Raw genomic sequence first — 17,825 nt, 5'->3', positions numbered from 1 at the left:
GGTGACCCCGTGGCGTGGGAGTCGGGAGAGGGGTGCCCCTTTAGCACGCGAGGGCCGAGGTGCGAGGTAAACAAGTCCTGTCGGGGGCACTTGATGGAAGAGGGGATCCTTGCAGAACTGGCGCTTAGTGGGAGATTGTCATGCAGAATGGAAAGACTTGGGGTGGGGGCGGTTCCCCCTGCCCCCCGTGTGTTGAGAACTTGATTTGGAGGGACGGTGTGTGCAGAAGCAAGCCTTCCTGGGCTGAGGATGTGCCTGTGGTATGTGAAGGCAGTGCCCTACTGTGTGCGTGCCCATCGCAAGTCTACAGGAACTCCCTTTCCCCTCCCCCTCCCGGCTCTGCTGTGCTGGGGATCGAACCCAGAGCCCTGTGCACGCCGGGCGTGAGCTCTGTCACCAGTCCCTGCCTAAACCTTTCAACTTCCTAACAAATGCAACCTTAGTGGTGGTGTCCGCCTGTAATCCCGTCGCTGGGCAGGCCGAAGGAGGAGAGTGGAGAGTTTGAAGACATGAGTGTGAGGTTATCATGGGTTGCATAAGGAACCCCCGTTTAAAAGAAAACCAACACAGGCGCAAGACGAAAAGAAAAAGAAAAAATGGGTCCTAGCAGTGCACACCTTTAATCTCAGCACATGGGAGGCAGAGGTAGGAGGATTGCTGTGAGTTCAAGGCCACCCTGAGACTACATAGTGAAGTCCAGGTCGGCCTGGGCTAGAGCAAGACCTACTTTGAAAAAACAATAAGAAACAAACAAAAAAGAGTGGTTTGCGTGTCTGGGAGACAGAGGTAGGAGGGTCACCATGAGTTCCTGGCCACACTAGCTTTGGGCCAATTATTTAACCCTCTTGTGTCTGAGTTTCATCTTGGGTGGAATCACTTATTTTCTCTTTCTTTTTTCTTTTCTTTTTCGTTTTTCTTTTTCTGAGTTAGAGTCTCACGCCAGCCTAGGATTACTTGTAATTCACTATGTAGTCTCAGGGTGGCCTCAAACTTTCTGGAATCCTAATATCTCTGCCTCCCAAGTGCTGGGATTGAAGGCATGCCCCACCACACCCAGCTGACTTCTTTGTCTCTCTCTCTTTCCTAGTAGCCTTACCGTCTTGCTCCAGTGGCAACTCCCAGGGGTCTCTTCCTGGCATCCACCTCTGCCCCACACTCCAGTGTCACCAACCCAAAGGCAGGCTCTTTGCCCACACGCCCAGTTGGCATGTAGACTTAAAGTCTTCAAACAAGCTGGGCGTGGTGGCGCACCCTTTAATCCCAGCACTTGGGAGGCAGAGGTAGGAGAATCGCTGTGAGTTTGAGGGCATCTTGAGACTCCATAGTGAATTCCAGGTCAGCCTGGACCAGAGTGAGACCCTACCCCAAAAGACAACCAACCAACCAAAGTCCTCAAACAAACTTGTAGTATTGTTGCTCAGCCTCCAAAGTGGCTGGTGGCAGGTCCCTTCCCTTCAGGTACTCAGGATGGAGTTGTTCATGGCTTTTCTCTCACCCAAGTATGTAGTCAGGCTAGGAGCACATTTCTTGTCCAAGGTCAGGTTTGCCTGTATGCCTAGATTGTTAGTTTGGGCTAAATGTCAAGACCATCTCAAAAAATTAAAGTAAAAATGAGTTTAATCTCCAGAAGTTAGGTGAGTTAGCCTGGTATATGGTGGCATGAGCACTTTTTAAAGTAAAATTATTTTTGTTTGTTTATTTGAGAGCGACAGAGAAAGAGGCAGATAGAGAATGGATGTGCCAGTGCCTCCAGGCACTGTAAATGAACTCCAGATGCATGTGCCACTTTTTGCATCTGGCTTATGTGGGTACTGGGGAATCAAGCCTCGAACTGGGGTCCTAAGGCTTCACAGGCAAGCACTTAACCACTAAGCCATGTCTCCAGCCCTGGCACGAGCACTGTTAATTCCTGTGCTGGGGAGATAGAAATATGATCCCTGATGCTTGCTAGCCTGCCAGTCTAATCTAATTGGAGTGCTTTAGGCCAATGAGAGATCCTGTCTCAAAGAAAAAAAAAAAAAAGTTTGGTGCTGGAATGATGGCTTAGAGGTTAAGGTACTTGCCTGTGAAGCTTAAGGACCCAGGCTCAATTCCCCAATATCCACATAAGCCAGATGCACAATGTGCCACACACATCTGCATTTTGTTTGTAATTTCCAGTGACTGGAGGCCATTGGTATGCTCATTTCTCTCTGCTTGCCTCTGTCTCTTTCAAATACATTATATTTATTTGAGAGGAAGAGAATGGGCAAGCCAAGGCCTCCACCTGTGGCAAATGAACTTCAGGTGCATGCACCATCTTGCATCTTTCTTATGGGGGTCCTGGGGAATCAAACCTGGGTCTTTTGGCTTTGCAGGTAAGTGCCTTAACTGCTAAGCCTTCTCTCCAGTCCCATACATTTTCTTTCTTTTCCTTTTTTTCATTTTCAAAAAGGTGGATGAGCCTTAGGAACGACACCTAAGGTTGCCCTCTGACCTCCACACACACACACGGGCACACGTATGCTTACGCACTTGCACACACAGGAACACGTAAAAGTCTGGTCTTTTGATTTTATTGTTGAGAGAGTGGTAGAAAGAGGGAGGGGGAGAGAGAGAGAGAGAGAGAGAGAGAGAATGGGCGCCCCAGGGCCTTTCAGCCACTGTGAAGGAACTCCAGACGTGTGTGCCCACTTGTGCGCATGTGCAACATTGCCCTGTTGCGTCACTTTTGCATCTGGTATATGTGGGACATGGAGATTCGAACAAGCATTCTTAGGCTTCCCAGGAAAGTGCCTTAACCACTAAGCCATGTCTCCAGCCCAAAGTCAGGTCTTTTTTTTTTTTTTTTTTTTTAAGGTAGGGTCTCACTCTAGCCCAGTCTGACCTAGAATTTACTACATAGTCTCAGGGTGGCCTTGAACTCTCGGTGATCCCCATACCTCTGCCTCCTGAGTGCTGGGATTAAAGTCATGCACCACCACGTCTGGCTTAAAATATTTTTATTTATTTGCAAGGAGAGAGAAAGAGCATGAATGAATATGACTGTGGGAATGCTGGGGCCTCCAGCCACTGCAAACCAGCTCTAGATGCCTGAGCCGCTTTGTGCATCTGGCTGTGTGGAGGTACAGGGGAATTGAGCCCTGGTTGTTAGGCCTTGAAGGCAGGCGCCATAAACACTGAGCCGTCTCCCCAGCCCCCAGGTCAGGTCTCGATACTCGTCTGTGGAGACCCTCCCCCGGCTCCGTGCCACTCCACAGAAGTCCCCACCGCACTCGCGGGCCCTCCTCCCTCCCGTCCCACTGTCCCCAGCTCCCTTCCTCACTGCCCGAGCCCCCTTGGTCTCCTGCTGTGCTTTAGACATGACACGTGTACACCGCCACAGCTGTTGTCACAGTGCTGTCCCCCATCTGGATTTGTGAGCCTTTCCTCTTCCCCCTGCCTCTCAACCCCCCTTAGGCCTCTTTGGGAGGCAGCTCCGCAGATGGGCCCTCACCCCACTGCCTGATCTGTCACCTGGTTTATGTGGTTATGTTGTTAGAGCCTTTGTTATACTTACCCGGCTTCTCAGGCTTGCCCGCTGGAGTGTTAGGCTCCAAGTGGCACCTGGAGGAGCTCGTAGGTGTCTAAATGTTCACCATGCCATCCCATCCATTCTCCATCCTCCCCCCCGAGTCTCCCCATGGTAGGAGGTTAGGTGTTAGCTGAAGGGGCTCCTATCTGGTAGTGGGGTCCTAAACCAGACACATCATGGTGCCCAGGCAGAGGGGTTCAGCTTGAGTGTCTGAAGGAATTTGCAGAAGATGTACAGGAGGCTGAGCCCCGTAGTGGCGCATATTTGGAAACCCAGCACTGGGGAACTGGAGGCTGGAGGATCAGGAGTTGGAGGCCAGCCTGGATGGACTATATAAGCCACTTTCTCAAAAAAACAAAAACAAAATAAAAAAAAAAAGAAAGAAAGAAAGTAAAGGGAAGGAACTGCAGAGTCCTGCCCTCTATCAGAGATTCTGGGTCTGCAGGCTGGGGTCAGGGGCCAGGCCCAGGAACCTGCATTTTCAGAAACGCCTGTGGTCATGCTGATGTAATGTGTCAGTCACTCTGAGAAGCCTTGTTAGGTGGGCTCAGGGAAGGCTGCAAGGAAGCGACTTGATGCTCTTTGTCAGCCTACCCCTATGTGTGCGAGCCTTTGCAGACAGAGAGGGACATGGTGCTCAAGACGGCTCCTGAGCCTGCCTGGGAGCCAGGGTGAGCTGAGACCTGGAGTGTGACCAGCAATGACCTTGGCTGTTTCCCCAGTGCCTAGGACACTGTTCCTGGCATCTCCATTAGATTGGCAAGCAGTCCCAGAGCTGTGCCAAGCCAGGGTACTGAAGGTGTAAGAAGGACAATGAGACAGTTCTGTTCTGTTTATTTACAGTGTTGGGGATTGACCCTGGGTCTTGTGCATGCTCGATAAATGCTCTACCTCTAGCCACGCGCCCAGCCCCTCACTGTGGGTTCCAGACAAGTGCTCTACCTCTGAGCCACGCCCCAGCCCCTCACTGTGGATCTAGACAAGTGCTCTACCTCTGAGCCACGCCCCCAGCCCCTCACTGTGGATCTAGACAAGTGCTCTACCTCTGAGCCACGCCCCCAGCCCCTCACTGTGGATCTAGACAAGTGCTCTACCTCTGAGCCACGCCCCCAGCCCCTCACTGTGGACTCTAGACAAGTGCTCTACCTCTGAGCCACGCCCCCAGACCCTCACTGTGGATCCTAGGCAAGTGTTCTACCTCTGAGCCACGCCCCCAGCCCCTCACTGTGGACTCTAGACAAGTGCTCTACCTCTGAGCCACGCCCCCAGCCCCTCACTGTGGATCTAGACAAGTGCTCTACCTCTGAGCCACGCCCCCAGCCCCTCACTGTGGACTCTAGACAAGTGCTCTACCTCTGAGCCACGCCCCCAGCCCCTCACTGTGGATCCTAGACAAGTGCTCTACCTCTAGCCACGCCCCCAGCCCCTCACTGTGGGTTCCAGACAAGTGCTCTACCTCTGAGCCACGCCCCCAGCCCCTCACTGTGGATCCTAGACAAGTGCTCTACCTCTGAGCCACGCCCCAGCCCCTCACTGTGGATTCTAGACAAGCTCTATGTCTGAGCCACATTCCTATCCCTTCACTGGTGGGTTTTAGGCAAGTCTGGACCACAGAACTCCATCCCCAGCCCTATTTATTTTGAGAGAGGATCCCAAGCTGGTCTTGAACTTGGGTCTCCCTGCTTTGGCCACCTCAGGGCTGGGATTATAGGCCTTCCCCACCAGGCCCTGCTTTTGCTGTTCTTTACTAATAGGAAAAGGTTCAGAGAAGACAAGCTCCTCAACCAGTCATACTGGGGTGAGAGGGGGGACCTGTGATCTGAATCCGGCATCCCCAGCCTGTTCCACAGGCCACGCGTAGGGCGTGAGCCTCATTAGTGCCTAGAGGGAGGGAGCGGGGAGCTGTGGGAGGATGGTCAGGGAAAGCAGGTGGGTGGTGAGTAGGGGATGACCACAGTTCCTGGCAGGGGCGCGCTCAGTTTCATCTGTAAAATGGGGAGGAGATGGTTTTATTACCACTAGGTCGAGCTGTTGAGTAGGTAAGTGTGCTTGTCCTTGTCCAAAGCAAAGAATTTGAGGGACATGATGGGCCTGGACGTGCTGCGGAGTGTTGGGGCACTTTGGGGTGTCTTATACTTGATCGTAGCCAGAAGCCGAGAAGCCTGGTGGGCTGTCTTAAAGTGCTTCTGTTTCTGTGTATTCCAGAGGACTATGGACTATGGCATGTCCTGGGAGAGTGCAGGCGGAGGGAGGTGCAAGCTCACATTCACCCAGGGGTGGGGAGGCCAGCTCAGTGGGGCTGCAGCCCGGGCTGCGGGTGTCGCTGTGTGCGGTGGAGGGTTAGTGTGCTGGGCTAGGCCACGGCTAGCTGGCGATGTGATACGTGGGTGCTGCCTGCCAAGCGTGGGTGGGCAAACAAACCTCGGTGGGTGTGGGGTGGGTGTGGGTGGGCGGTCTGCCCACGAGGCTGATGAGAGATGGTGGTATGCATGAATCAGGGGGAAGTCGGTGTGTAGATTTCTTTCTGCTGAGGGGCTGAGGGGTTTGAAATCGGGGAGCTCAGTTTGGGAGGAGGAGCCAGGGATAGTGACATAATTCCAGAAAGAAGGGGAACCTTAGTGGAAGATGTCAGGGGGAGAGCTAGAGGATGAGTGCGAGCGGAGCCTTGATGTCTTGAAGCCGGACACTGGGTCACAGTGGGTCACTGGGATGCCCCCACTGAGGCTGGGCTGGAGTGAGACGTCACGGGCTGGTGGGGGCGGGGCCTCGACCCCTCTCCCTCCCCTTCCTCCGGGGCACTGTGTGGAAGAGGAGCCCGGAGGGGCTTGGCTTGGCAATGGAATCGGTGACAGGAGGGGCCGCGGGTCCCAGGACAGACACACAGCATGCAGGTAGAGGAACGGACCGGGGTCGGGGGATGCAGAGCCCAGGGTTCCCCAGAAATGGGCGTGCTGATGTTCTGTGAGGCTCTCCTTGGGAAGGAGGGGTTTACATACAATTTGGGCCGTTCCAGGTGAAATGTGCGGTAGATGGAATGCTGGCTGAAGGAGGATGCATGTCTGTTAGACCCTCGAAGAAATACGTGGGCAGAGTAAAGGGGCGTGATAGAGTTCAGGCAGGAAACGTGGGGAGCCCTAGGAGAGCATGGGGGCTGGCGTAGGGAGAAGCAGTGGGTGGCCCCCCATTACTCAGTGGAGAGCAGGATGGAGGTAGGAGACTGTGGGGAGATGGTGTGGCTTCTGGGGAACACAGCACTAGGGGCAGGGACGTGGAGGGGGTCCTGAGAGGGAGTGAGGGAGGAGGTACCCCAAAGGAGAGGGAGCTGGAGTGCTGTGGCCGTGTGGGGCGTGTGGTGGCAGCCGGGTCAGGGAGGGACTGCAGTGTGCGTTGGTTGTGGGGGAAGTTGGGGCGCAGGAGCGTGCTGTCCAGCTGATGCGGGGGCCCCCGTGGCGGGTGCAGTGAGGAGTGCTGGGAAGCGCGGCAGGGCCCGTGGCGGGAGAGAGCGGCTCTGCTGCGGGGAGCGCGGCAGGACCCGCCCGGAGGTGGGGGCAGAGGGAGGCGGGCTCCTGTCCTGGGTCCTAGGACCCCTTCTCCAGCCCTAGTCACCCCCAGTGCCTTGGTAACGGCGACGGCGCGGCTTCTGATTGGTGCTTGGAGAGAGGGCAGGTCTGTGGGCAGGGCCCAGAACACCCAGCGGGGCGGGGCGGGCACTGCCAGGCTCTGCACCTGGTGCCAATGAAGGAAGCTTAGGTTCTGAGCTCTCAGAAAGTGAAAGCACAACTGTTAGGGTACCCCAGATTTAGTAAATCCCTCCAAAATGCACCAGACACCCCTCTCCCGGATTAGAGGTCGGTTCTAAGGCTGCAGAGTGAGTCTAAGGTCAGCCTGGGTTAGAATGAGAACCTACCTTGAAAAAACAAAACAAAAATATGAAAAAGGGAGCCGAGCATGGAGGCACACTCCTTTAATCCTAGCACTCGGGAGGCAGAGGTAGGAGGATCGCCGTGAGTTCGAGGCCACCCTGAGACTACAGAGTGAATTTCAGGTCAGTGTGAGCTAGAGTGAGACCCTACTTCGAAAAGCCAAAAAAAAGGGAGGGGAAGTGGGGCTGGAGAGATGGCTTAAAGATTAAGGTTCGATTCCCCAGTACCTAGTAAGCTAGATACACATGGTGGCACATGCATCTGGAGTTTGTTTGCAGTTGCTGGAGACCCTGGTGTGCTCATTTTCTCTCTCTTTCAAATAAATAAATAAAAATTAGAAACAATGTAACAAACAACAAAACCTATACTACTGAGCCAAACCCCTAGCCCTTTCTGTTGGGTTTTAGGCAAGTGAGCCACACCCCCAGCCTCTCACTGGTGGATTCTAGACAAGTATTCTATTGCTGAGCCCCTCCCCAGCCCCTCACTCATGAATTCTAGATGTATGGCTTATTGCTGACCTACATCCCAGCCCGTCTTTTTTAAAAAAAATTATTTATTTGAGAAAGATAGAGAAAGAGGCAGATAGAGCATGGGCACACCAGGGCCTCCAGTCACTGCAGATGAACTCCAGACACATCACCTAGTGCACCTGGCTTACATGGGACCTGGGGAATTGAAACTGGGTCCTTAGGCTTTGCAGGCAAGAGCCTTAACCCCTAAGCCATCTCTCCAGCCTCTCTCTCCTTTTTTTTTTCAGGGTAGGGTCTCACTGTAGCCCAGGCTGACATGGAATTCACTATGGAGTCTCAGGGTGGCCTCAAACTCACGGTGATCCTCCTACCTCTGCCTCCCGAGTGCTGGGATTAAAGGCTTGGGCCACCACGCCCGGCTTCCAGCCTCACTTTTAAAAGTATATTTTATCTACTTGAGAGAGAGAAAGAGATTATGGGCGCAGCAGGGCCTCCAGCCACTGCAAACGAACTCCAGGTGCATGCGCCCCCTTGTTCATCTGGCTTATGTGTGTCCTGGAGAGTCGAACCTGGATCCTTTGGCTTTGCAGACACACACTAACCGCTAAGCCATCTCTCTGACACCCCGCCCCCTTTTCTCTGAGATGGTGTCACTCTGCAGCCCACTCTGGCCTGGCACTTGTGATCTTCCCTTCTCAGCTGGGATCCTGGGTGCCACCACACCCTGTTAAGTTCTTTGGGCTTTTATGTATATTGCTTAATTTACTCCTCATGCTAGCTGTGAAGAAGGTGCCATTATGATTCCCATTTTCCAGATGAGGAAACAAAGGCATGGAGCAGTGCATTCATTGTCCTAAGGTATGCAAAGCGAATGATGGGTCCAGAAAGGCGCACCCTTACTTCTCAGCGAAGGAGCTGGGCTCTCAGCTGGTTGCACACCAGGCATCCCAGTGCTTGGGAGGCCAAGGCAAGGGGAGTTCTGCAAGTTTGAGGACAGCCTGGGGCTCATAATCAGACCCTGTCTGAGGGTTGGCTTACTGGTTAAGGTGCTTGCCTGAAAAGTCTGAGAACCCAGGTTCAATTCCTCAGTACCCAAATAAGCCAAGGTAGCACATGCATCTGGAGTTTGACTGTAGTGGCTGGAGGCCCTGCTGTGCCCATTCTCTCTCTCAAATAAATAGAGAAAGAAATATTAAATGAAAAACCCTGTCTCAGGCAGGCGTGGTGGCGCACACCTTTAATCCCAGCCCTCGGGAGGCAGAAGTAGGAGGATCACTGTGAGTTCGAGGCCACCCTGAAACTACACAGTGAATTCCAGGTCAGTCTGGGCCAGAGAGTGAGACTCTACCTGGAAAATCCAAACAAAACAAAACAATAAAGGCCATATCTCACACAAAACCAAACTCTGATGCTCAGTCTTTCTGGGTGTCTGTCTGTTTTGTCCCTTTCTTTAGGGTCCCTGGCCATGGACCAGCCCACTGGCTTGCAGGTGGACTATGTCTTCCGGGGTGTGGAGCACGTGGTGCGGGTGGTGGTTTCCGGGCAGGTCCTGGAGTTGGAAGTGGAGGACCGGATGACGGCCGACCAGTGGCGGGGTGAATTCGATGCCAGCTGTGAGTGTTCCTACTGGAGTGGGCTCACCTGCCCTCCCTGGGTTCAGCTTCCCTCAGCAACCAAGGCCAACCTTAATCATGGATCCCCTGCCTCTTCTGTCTGACCACAAGCTCTCCAGGGAGAAGGGGTGTGGGGCACCGCTGCTCATGCCAGAGGCACCGGGAGGAGGCAGAACTGGAGAGCTTGAGTGCCTTGCTTTGGGGTTGGACGAGTGGTCAGACCTCAGGAGGAACTTTTCTTCCCACCAGTCATCGAAGACCTGACTCACAAGACGGGGAACTTCAAGCAGTTCAACATCTTCTGTAACATGTTGGAGTCAGCCCTCACCCAGGTAGGGCCCAGGCTGTAGGGTCGGGTGAGGTGTGGAAACCCCCTGATGGATGCAGGACCCCGGGCTTTCTCTTGCTTTTGTCTTTTCTTCCCTCCCCTCTCCCCCAGGTAGGGTGTCACTCTAGCCCAGGCTGACCTTGAGCTCGCAGGGAGCCTCCTGATGCTGGGATTAAAGGTGTGCGCCTCCATGTCCAGTTGGGCTTTCGTTCACTGACGGGACAGGGCTTCCTCGTTCTCCAGTGTCAGTGGAAAATTCAGATCACAGGGAAATGTAGAGAAGAAAGTAGAACTCCACTGCTCATGTTCTTGTTGAGATGTTGGTGAGAATTGCCAATTGATTCAGCGTTTTCCTCCCTCTCTCCATCCCCTCTCCTCTCTGTCTGCAGATCTATAATTACACATATAGTCGATATATTTTCCAAGGTGTTCTGCAATCTGCCTTTTAAAAATATTTATTTATTTGAGAGAAAGGGAGAGAGAAGAGAGAGAAGAGAGAGAATTGGCATGCCAGGGTGTCCAGCCAGTGCAAATGAACTCCAGATACATGTGATACCTTGTGCTTATGAGGGTACTGGGGAACCGAACCTGGGACTTCAGGCTTTGCAGGCAAGCACCTTAATCGCGAATCCATGTCTCCAGCCCTTGCAATCTGCTTTTTTACAACTGAGAACTTTTTTTTTGTTTTTTGTTTTTTTCAAGGTAGGGTCTTGCTTTAGCCCGGGCTGACCTGGAATTCACTCTGTAGTCTCAGGGTGGCCTCGAACTCACGGCGATCCTCCTACCACTGCCTTATGAGTTCTGGGATTAAAGGTGTGCGCCACCACGCCCGGCAGGTTATATATACTGTTATGTTTCCTCTCCCCTGTTCCCATTCCCCTGAGGGTTGCTCAGTGGGGTTATGGGTAATCTCTGGAGGGGGGTCATGAATGTGCCACTTACATCTCTGTGAGGGGGCAATGCCTCATAATGCACGTTCCCACCCTATGGCTTTCACAGTCTGCACACGCTTCCGCCACGTTCCCTGTGCCTCAGAGGTCGTGTTAGAAGTCTCCCTCAATGTAAAAGAGGTAGCCATGTGCTGCAGTCAGGTTCTCATTGCTGGCAGAAATCACCCAAGAAGGGCTGGAGAGATGGCTTAGCGATTAAGCACATGTCTACGACGCCTAAGGACCCCGGTTTGAGGCACGATTCTCCAGGACCCATGTTGGCCAGATGCACAAGGGTTCGCACGGGTCTGGAGTTCATTTGCAATGGCTGGATACCCTGGTGCTCTCGCCCTCTCTCTCTGCCTCTTTCTCTCGCTGTCACTCTCAAATAAATAAATAAAAATGAACAAAAAAGAAATTAAAATAAAGAAATCACCCAATAGCCGCTTTTGGGAAAAAAGGGTTTATTTTGGTTTACGTACTCGAGGGGAAGCTCCATGATGGCAGGGGAAAACAGTGGCATCACCCCATGACCAACATTAGGTGGACAATAACAACAGGAGAGTGCGCCAAACACTGGCGAAGGGAAACTCTATAACACCCATAAGCCTGCCCCCAATAATACACTGCCTCCAGGAGGCTTTAATTTCCAACTGCCGTCAGCTGGGGAGACTGGCATTCAGAATACCTAGATTGAGCCAGGTGTGGTAGTGCATGCCTTTAATCCCAGCACTGGGAGTCAGAGGTAGGAGGATTGCATGAGTTCAAGGCCACCCTGACACTACATAGTGAATTCCAGGACAGCCTGGCCTAGAGTGAGACCCGACCTCGACGAACAACAACAAAAAGAATACCCAAGTCATGGGGACACCTGAATGAAACTACCACATTCCTCCCCGGCTCCATGAACTGATATCCATCCACACATTATGAAATACACTGCATTCAGTACAACTTTGAGTCCCTATAGTTTTTAATAATCCTAACGATGTTCAAACATAGCCATAATCCAAAGTCTTAACTGAGCCATAATACCAAAAAACCTCCAAAACCCCATAAGGGCACAGAAAAAACATTCACACTACAAAAGATGGCATTGGGCATAGAAAAGATGTATTCAACCAATACAAGATTTAAAATAACCAGGGTAAACACCAAAGTCTGTAGCTTCAAGTCCAACAACTCTAGTCAGTGACAAATTTCCAAGTCTGATAATTCTAACCAGCAACAAGTCTCTGGAGTTCCAATTCCGCTCCTCCAGCTGGGCTACTCACAGTCCTGGAAAACTTCATCCAAGGCCGGCAGCTTTCTTAGGCAGCTATCTCATGGTCCCGGCATCTCTCCTGCAAGCCACGGCTCACCCTCATGGCTCCATTGGGTCTCCATGCAGGCATCCAGCAAACCTTCTTCACACTGCCCAATACCATTTCCAAAACACAAGACTGTTGCAAATGTAATGACCATCTCTTTCCTCTTTCCTGCATTTCTTACACTCCACAATACCAGGTAGGGTGCCAGTTTCTTAATCCATGGGGGAATAAAGCAGACTTTGAAGAACAAGACACTCCTTCAACAGTCAGCCTCTTTCAACAGACTCCATTTTTTCCCGATGCATGTCAGCTGGCCCAAAATCAATGGTTGTAACCTCTCATACAACTGAAGCTGAACAGGCAGAAAGTTTGGCCCAGAGATTTCATTTGTGCCATGTCTCTGCTCAGAAGAGTCCATTTCTGTGCATCCTTGCACAAGTTCTCAGGACAGGGTCATAACAGCAAGCTTGTCACACAAACTGCTTCTAGCCCAGTCCAAGCAAAGCTCTTTCTCACCCTCATGAACCAAACCTCATAGTTCATAGTTCTTACTGCATTTAGGTCTTTCAGTTCTCACCAGAATAGTCCATCAAGCTGTATTTACAGCACTGCAAGCGTCTCTTAGGCCAAGGTTTCGACTTCTTCCACATTCCTTTTGAAAATCAGCTCCAAAAGGCCAGAAACACACGATCAGGTGTCTAGCAGCAACCCCACTCCTCAGTACCACTTTACTGTTACAGTCAGGTTCTCATTGCTGGCAGAAATCACCCGACCAAGAGCAGATTTTGGGGAAAAAAGGTTTTAGTTTGGCTTACGGACTTGAGGGGAAGCTCCGTGAGCAGAGGGTGGACATCACTCCCTGGCCAATGTCAGGTGGACCATAGCAACAGGAGAGTGTGACAAACACTGGCAAGGGGATACTGGCTATAACACCCATAAGCCCACCCCTAACAATACACTGCTTCCAGGAGACTTTTTTTTTTTTTTTTTTTGCTTTTTAAGGTAGGTCTCACTCTGCCTCAGGCTGTCCTGGAATTCACAATGTAGTCTCAGGATGGCCTCAGACTCATGGCGATCCTCCTACTTCTGCCTCCCGAGTGCTGGAATTAAAGGTGGTATGTGCCATCACGCCTGGCTCTGCTTCCAGGAGGCTTTAATTTCCAAATCTCCATCAGCTGGGGAGACTAGCATGCAAAACATGCAAGTTTATGGGGAACACCTGAGTCAAACCCCCACCCGCGTGAGGGTAGCCATCCTTCCTTCCGTTTGCTGAGCATCTGCCTTATGCAGGTCCTGGCCCAGGCGCTCGAGGTACAGCAGTGTCCTGAGGCTAGAGGCCCTGGGGTGCCTATTCTCCTTTTTTCTCACTAATAAGAAGATAAATAAAAATAAAATACTAAAAAATTAAAGAGGGGCTGGAGAGATGGCTTAGTGGTTATGTGCTTGCCTGTGAAGCCTAAGGACCCCGGTTCGAGGCTCGATTCCCCAGGACCCACATAAGCTAGATGCACAAAGTGGCACATGCATCTGGAGTTCGTTTGCAGTGGCTGGAGACCCTGGAGTGCCCATTCTCTCTATAGCTATCTGCCTCTGTCTGTCACTCTCAAATAAGTAAGAATAAACACAAACACAATAAAAATAAAATAAAGAGGAGAAGCCGGTTAGCGCTTAGAGGGACAGAACCCTGTGTGCAGAGCAGGCCGTGTTCTGGCGCCGCGCTGCGCTGCGTCTCTGAAGGTCGCTCTGACCTCATGTCTCTGACAGTGCCGGTGTGTGACTTGAAGCACCAGAGCACGTCGTGATCCCCCTTAAACATGTGTTTGCTTATTTACCAGCAGAGTGACAGAGAGAACAGAGACAGAGAGAATGGCCATGCCAGGGCCTCTAGTCACGCAAAATGAACTCCAGACGCATGTGCCACTTTGTGCATCTGGCTTATGTGGGTACTGGAGAATAAATCCCAGGCCATTAGTCTTTGCAGGCACGTGCCTTAACTGTGGGTCATCTCTCCAGCCCTTTTAAAATTATTATTTATTTACTAAGACACAGAGAGAGGGGGGGGGGGTGTGCGCGCGCGCGCGCAGCGGCTCCAGCCACTACAAATGAACTCCAGACGCATGTGCCCCCTTGTTCATCTGGCTTACGTGGGTCCTGGGAAATCAAACCTGGGTCCTTGGCTTTGCAGGAAAGTGCTTTAGCTGTTAAGCCATGTCTCCAGCCCTCATAATCCCCCTCTTAGTCTTTATCAAGGTTGTAACATTTTCATACTTGTAGGCATGGTAGCCAAGAACTCAAACTCCAAATTTGAACATATTATTGCTACTTTTACTTACTTGTTTTTCCTTTTAAAAATATTATTTTGTGGGTCTGGAGAGATGGCTTAGCGATTAAGGCACTTGCCTGCAGTGCCAAAGGACCCAGATTCTACTCCCCAGAACCCTCGTAAGCCAGATGCACAAGGGGCGCATGCATCTGGAGTTCATGGGCAGTGGCTGGAGGCCCTGGCGTGCCCATTCTCTCACTCTCTCTCCTCTTGCCTTTTTCTGTATTTCTCTCTCTCTCCCAAATAAATAAATAAAAATAAAATATTTTAAAAATATTATTTATTTGCAAGCAGAGAGAGAAAATGGGCATGCCAGGGCCTCCAGTTACTGCAAACAAACTCCAGATGCATGTACCACTTTTGTGCATCTGCCCTTACGTGGGTACTGGGGAATTGAACCTGAGTCATTAGGCTTTATAGGCAAGTGCCTTAACCACTGGGCCATCTCTCTAGGCCTTCTTTTCTTGAGGTAGGGTCTCATTCTAGTCCAGGCTGACCTGGAACTCACTGTGAAGCCCTAGGCTGGCCTTGAACTGACAGTAATCCTCCTACCTCTGCCTCACAAGTGCTGGGATTAAAGGTGTGAGCTATCATGGCCAGCCTTCCCCCACCCTTTTTTGAGGTAGGTTTTTGCTCTAGCCTAGGCTGACCTGGAATTCACTATGTAGTCTCAGGGTGACCTCGAACTCATAGCGACCCTCCTACCTCTGTCTCCTGAGTGCTGGGACTAAAGGTGTGCCCCACCACGCTTGGCTTCCTGCCACTTTTTTATGAGGACTCCTAAGCTAGTTACTTACCCTCACTGCCTTAGTTTCTCTAGCTACGTAGAGCCAGCAATAGTCGTTCCTCTGTCATTGTATTGTGGAGAGTAAATGTTGGTCTTCTGTAAAAGCTTGGCATCAGTGCTAACATAATTGCTGTGTAGGTAACATGGTTCTTGTTTGTAGATATTGTTTTTATTGGCAGCTTTTGTATTAATGATTCTTTTTCTAAAATATTTTATTTGTTTATTTGATTGAGAGAGAGCGAGTGAGAGAAGGAGAGAGAATGGGCGCGCCAGGGCCTCCAGCCACTGCAAACAAACCCCAGACACATGTGTCACCTTGTGCATCTGGCTTATGTGGGTTCTGGGGAATTGAACCTGGGTCCTTGGGCTTTGCAGGCAAACACCTTAACTGTTAAGCTATCTCTCTAGCCCTGTATTTATGATTCTTTTAGTTTTTATTTGCAAACAGAGGGAAATAGGAGAGAGAAAGAACAAGAAAGAGAGAGAGAGAGAGAGAGAGAGAGAGAATGGTCATATCAGGGCCTCTAGCCAGTGCAAGCAGACTCCAGATACATGGGCTACTTTTATCCAACTTTAGGTGGGTCCTGGGAAATTGAATCCCGGTCATTAGACTTTGCGGGCAAGCATCTCAACTGCTAAGCCATCTCTCCAGCCTGTATTTATGATTCTTGTTAGTTGTTGCTTAGTATTTCACTGTATTGGCACCTGACTAGTGGTTCCCAAGCTGTTCGGTCTCTTGACCCCTTTAGGCTCTAAAGTTTACTGAGGAAACTGAAGAGCTTTTGTTGATGCAGATTCTTTTTTTTTTTTATTCCTTCAACACTGGGATTGAACCCAGGACTTTGCATATGCTAGGTAAGTGCCCTATCACTAAACTATCAGATTTATTATTTTTAAGTGGAGATGGAGTTCTGCTAAGTTTCCCAGGCTGGCCTTGAACTTTGCCATTCTCCTGCCTCGGCCTGCCAAGTAGTAACCCCAGAACTCTGGAGACAGGAACAGAAGAATCCCTGGGGATCACTGGGTTGATAGCCTGGCTTAATTGGTGAGCTCTAGTTCAGCCAGAGACCCTGTCTCAAAGAATAAGGCTGAGGACAGATGGCTTAGTGGTTAAGGTGCTTGCCTGTGAAGCCTAAGTGCCCATGGTCAACTCTCCAGATCCCATGTAAGCCAGATGCACAAGGTGACGCAAGCGCGCAAAGTTGCACATGCGCACAAGGTGGTGCAGGCGTCTAGAGTTCGAATACAGTGGCTGGAGGCCCTGGCACACCAGTTCTCCCTCAGTCTCTTGCTCTCGTTCTTTCTCATAAAAAGAAATACAAAGAAAAGAATAAGGGTGACCCTGATGTCAACCTCTGGTCTCCACATCCAGGTGCAGACTCACACACATGCATATGAATGTGCATACATGCATACACACACAAAAATAAAATGATGTAGCTGGGCGTGGTGGTGCACACCTTTAATCCCTACACTTGGGAGAGAGAGGTAGGAGGATCGACGTGAGTTCAAGGATGCCCTGAGACTACCGAGTGAATTCCAGGCCAGCCTGAGCTAGAGAGAGACCCTGTCTCACAAAGAAAAAAAAAAGGTGTAGAGAACCCCTGCCTCACACAGGTGAGCAGTGGGAAGAGGAGGGCCGTATAATGCTTTCGCATCACTAAGGCTCCTTTGCTAACACTGTCACGTGCTGGACAAATGTAGCCCTGGAAGCTGGTTGTCACCTGGAATCTGCAGTGAACTGTTGCTGCTGCATTAGAATCCATTGAGGTAGCCAGCTGTGGTGGGGGCGGCAGGCCCATCAGAGGTTGACAGCCATCCTCAGCTGCGCAGGGAGTGCAGGGCCAGTCTGGGCCACATGAGACCTTGTCTCAAAAAAAAGCCAAACCAAGGCTGGGCGTGGTGGCGCACACCTTTAATCCCAGCACTCAGGAGGCAGAGGTAGGAGTATTGCTGAGTTCAAGGCCACCCAGGACTACAGAGTGAATTCCAGGTCACTCTGGGTTAGAGTGAGATCCTAACTCAGAAAACAAAACAACGTGCACACGTGTGCGCACACACACATACACACACTCCAACACCAACCACACAAACCAGAACAAACTCTGCATGGATCTGTTACTTTGCAATTTTTAAAAAATGTATTTATTTATTTGACAAAAGTGGTGGTGGGGGGAAGACAGAGAGAGAATGGGTGAATCAGAGCCTCCAGCTGCTGCAAACAAACTCCAGATGCATGTGCCTCCTTGTGCATCTGGCTTATGTGGGTCCTGAAGACTTGAACCTGGGTCCTTTGTCTTTACAGGCAAATGCCTTAATGGCTAAGCCGTCCCTGTAGCCCTACTTTTTGATTTTTGATTATGTTTTGGAAAATACTGGCTTATTGAGTTTTTATTTATTTTTTTTTGAGGTAAGGTCTCACTCTAGTCCAGGCTAACCTGGAGTTGACTGTGCAGCCTCAGGTTGACCTTGAACTCACAGTGATCCTCCTACCTCTGCCTTCCCAGAGCTGGGATTAAACACCTGCACCACCATGCTGGCCTGGTAAATTCTTTAGTTGCTGCTGTTGGCTTGGTTTTGTCCTCT

The 17,825-nt window shown here is 51.0% G+C and overlaps 1 protein-coding gene across 1 annotated transcript in view; it reads left to right on the top strand.

The window, feature by feature from the left end:
* The first annotated feature begins 6,363 nt into the window (after positions 1 to 6,363).
* Ccdc61 (coiled-coil domain containing 61) overlaps positions 6,364 to 17,825 on the top strand; it is a 30,090-nt gene continuing 18,628 nt past the window's right edge. Inside the window, exons 1-3 of the mRNA XM_045133558.1 lie at positions 6,364 to 6,444; positions 9,404 to 9,562; positions 9,812 to 9,894. Of these exons, the coding sequence (XP_044989493.1) occupies positions 6,390 to 6,444; positions 9,404 to 9,562; positions 9,812 to 9,894 (297 nt within the window). The 5' untranslated portion in view covers positions 6,364 to 6,389. The remainder of the gene's footprint in view (positions 6,445 to 9,403; positions 9,563 to 9,811; positions 9,895 to 17,825) is intronic.

This window comes from Jaculus jaculus, chromosome 14 (assembly GCF_020740685.1).
Source record: "Jaculus jaculus isolate mJacJac1 chromosome 14, mJacJac1.mat.Y.cur, whole genome shotgun sequence".
Lineage (NCBI taxonomy): Eukaryota > Metazoa > Chordata > Mammalia > Rodentia > Dipodidae > Jaculus > Jaculus jaculus.
The sequence above is the reverse complement of the archived record's forward strand: the minus strand, read 5'-3'. Positions and strand labels throughout refer to the sequence as shown.